At 39.6% G+C, this 3,194-nt stretch overlaps 1 protein-coding gene across 3 annotated transcripts in view; it reads left to right on the top strand.

Annotated features, from left to right (window-relative positions):
- Window positions 1–2,044, top strand: part of mcf2lb (mcf.2 cell line derived transforming sequence-like b) — a 37,773-nt gene extending 35,729 nt beyond the window's left edge. For all 3 annotated transcript variants that reach the window (XM_013911070.1, XM_013911071.1, XM_013911072.1), the window contains 3 exons: window positions 582–694; window positions 783–886; window positions 973–2,044. In XM_013911070.1, coding sequence (XP_013766524.1) covers window positions 582–694; window positions 783–886; window positions 973–1,052 — 297 coding nt within the window. In that variant the 3' untranslated portion in view covers window positions 1,053–2,044. The remainder of the gene's footprint in view (window positions 1–581; window positions 695–782; window positions 887–972) is intronic.
- Window positions 2,045–3,194: the final 1,150 nt, after the last annotated feature.

Genomic DNA, 3,194 nt, shown 5'->3' with positions numbered 1-3,194 from the left:
GACTATTAAAAGCGCTATATAAATACAGGCCATTTACCATTTACCATATGTGTGCAAGTCTTTCTGCCATTGTAGAAAAGTATTGCTGTACACTTTAGTTAATAGTAACAGTTTAAAACTGTAACTTTATAAGTACTTGATAAAGTTACCACTGTTGTGCTCGTAGGAGGATGCTGCTGCTTTCCAATACTGATAAATTCAGAAGAAAGACTTCCACAAACAGCTGAAAGCTTAAAGCTGATTTCAACTCTTGCTAACCTTTTGTCAAAACTCTGATATCAATTACTGCTGAGTCTTATTAATCTGAGCGGTCACAGAATGACTTCAGAACTGTCATAAAGCCATTACTTTCTAATAGATCTAAAACTGTAGTGTAAAGTGAAGAAGAGACAATTCAACACGCATGAAACATGATTTTGGAGGTTTGGAAGAGCCTATGGTAACTGAAGGCATGCAATTGTTTTTTGTATTGTGTGACATTAATGGAAATCAATTTATGGAATTATCTTAACGTGTTACTCATGATCTGGAAAGATTGCTGAATTTCTCTTGAATCTGTCTCTTATCTTGACTATGAACAGTGTGCTGGAAAATACACCGTCACGGCTGACTATGAGAGCGGTGGCGCTCAAGAGCTCTCTGTGAAGAGCGGAGATGTAGTGCAGCTGGTCAAGGAGGGGGACGATGGACAGTGGTGAGGTTACAACCTTATATTATCTATGTGAACTAATAAAAAAATCTATAATTTAGAAGCATTGGTTTAACTATACTTTTGTGTCTAGGCTTGTGCGTAACTTAAACACATCTAAGGAGGGTTGGATTCCTGCTGCTAATCTTATCAACCTCATTGGAAAATCAAAGTCTTGTCAGTCTCTCACCAGCTCAGGTATTCTAAGAAACAAAACAGTCCCAAATAAATCATGTCAAAATCCAACATGCATTAACTCCTCAATGTGGCTGTGTTTCAAACAGAAGGCAGTGGCTCTGGGAACCTCAGCACATCATCTAGCTGCAGTGAGACCTACACAAGCTTCTCTGATATCAAACCCTGAAAATACTCTGCACTTTCTTCATCATCAAACTGCCATCATTCCTACATCATGTGGCTATCTGTACCGTTTTGCCAGCATATGTAATCATGAATTTTGTCAATTTTCCACAGAAAACAGAAGTTACAAAGGTAACTATAGTTTTATGAATTCTAGGATCACTGCCGGTGGCAGTAAACAAAATGTCTCCTCATAGTCTGCACGTGTTGAAATCTTATATAAACAAAATCATATGCATGATGTGTAGGCTACCTGTGCATATGCACTATAAATAACTTGGTAGGCTACATATGAGCTCTATGAAACTTCTCATGCTGAAATTTTCCAAGTGACCAGCATGACTGGCAATCATCTTGGGTTTCACAGAACCACAGTCATCAAACTTCTGTACTGTTTTACTTCTTCCTTACTGCCAGTGGCAGTAAACAAAGTGGATGACTTAAAGCAGCATCAAGAGGAACAGACAACTTCTAGTCAACCAGTGGCTGGTAACGTGAATCCACAGGCTGACAGAACCTCACAAATGTACAGGGTGATCCCCAAGATGCCGCTGCACAGATTACACAGATGGAACACCCCACATTGCTCTCCAGGAGGTGGCCGCACCCCTGGTTGAGTGACAGACGACACCTGAAGAATGCAGGCACACCTGCTATTCCATATGCCTGTTTCATCATGTTTACAGCTCAGTGGGAATGCCCCAGTATGAACACAACTTTTCTCTTGTTCTTTTCATTATAAGAAATCAAAGACAGGTTCCATGTTGCAGTGCCCCCCATGTCCCAATGTTCAAGATCCTAGCACACCTGCCATAATAGGAAAAGACCAGCAGAGCTTCAGCTCTTCCAAAAAGCTCTTCTTCTGAGTTGCCAATAGCAAATACAAACCAGCCACACCTTTAAGAGGGCAAAGACTGCACTCTGACAATGACAGTCTGAATGACAACCTCCTACCCCTTACTCCAAGGGATGCTTACCTCCTGAACATAGATTATAGATCATTAATTATCAACCTAAAGAACAATTAACCAAGAAAAAACACCGGGCTGACAGCATGAAAATCAACGGGGCTGGGCTACCAGGGGGTATCTCCATCACATTTTAGCATATAGGATCTCACCCTGTGTGGCATATGAGGAGACATATTTGCTGTGTTTTCCTGCCATTGACAGTCATGAGTTAATGAAACAAAACTGCATTTTTGTTTAATTTTTCTAACCTCTCACATACACTGCACATTCAGAATGTTATACATTTACTGTGAAGGAACAAAACACATGCATATGGTAATTTCACTGTATAGATCTGTCATGGAGACAGAAGATCCACGTGCTGATAATGTAATAGATGTATGAATGGGCCAGCAGGACTGATCTCAGCAAATGCATCTATTTATGCTCACACTAAAAGTGGGGAGAGGTTAGTGGACAACAGCTGTCTTTGTGTTCACATGCACTAATTTCTTCAGGAGTTCATATTTTAACTCTGAATGAGAAAGAGGGCAATGTCCACTTTCTTTAGCTTGAATGAATTTTTCCTGAGAGCCACCTCTCTGTCCACTTTTTAAAAAAAAAAAGTTTATTTATTTGTATGAAGCACCCACAGATATTCATCCACTCTTTAATTTTATTGTTGTCTGTAAACTCTCCTCCTGTCTGCTGTCTGTCTGTCATTAGAAACCTGTTCTGTCACCAGCTCTCCAGAGTTTGTGTGTGTGAGCTTTTGTCCTTTTGCTTTTGTCTCTGATAGCCTGGTCAAACTCTTTGTGCATTTTCATATATGCTACAGTTTTACAAATGTATCCATGTGAATAATGGGAGATCACTGTATAGGCTAACTTATTCCCAGCAGAGGGAAAATGTTTGGAATGTAGATATTGTTTATTAATATGTGTCTGTCATGTTTGTTAAAGGAGATGCTATATTGTACATTAAGTATGGTGATGTCACTGCTTTGTGACTTGTCCAGTTTTGTTTTGTTTTTTACATAAATGACTTGTGACAATTCACTTACTGTCTCTCTCTCTCTCTCTCGGTGCTGAGATGTAATCTGAAGCCTTCTGTTTTTGATTTCTGAGTCATCCTGAAACATTTCTGTAACCAGCTGTTTCTCAAAGAGCTGTGGTCGTAGGCTAACAACAAAAAGC

This window comes from Pundamilia nyererei, unplaced genomic scaffold (assembly GCF_000239375.1).
Source record: "Pundamilia nyererei isolate P.nyererei 1_Seehausen unplaced genomic scaffold, PunNye1.0 scaffold00055, whole genome shotgun sequence".
NCBI classification, from domain to species: Eukaryota; Metazoa; Chordata; class Actinopteri; order Cichliformes; family Cichlidae; genus Pundamilia; species Pundamilia nyererei.
This window is presented reverse-complemented; position numbering and strand designations above follow the sequence as displayed.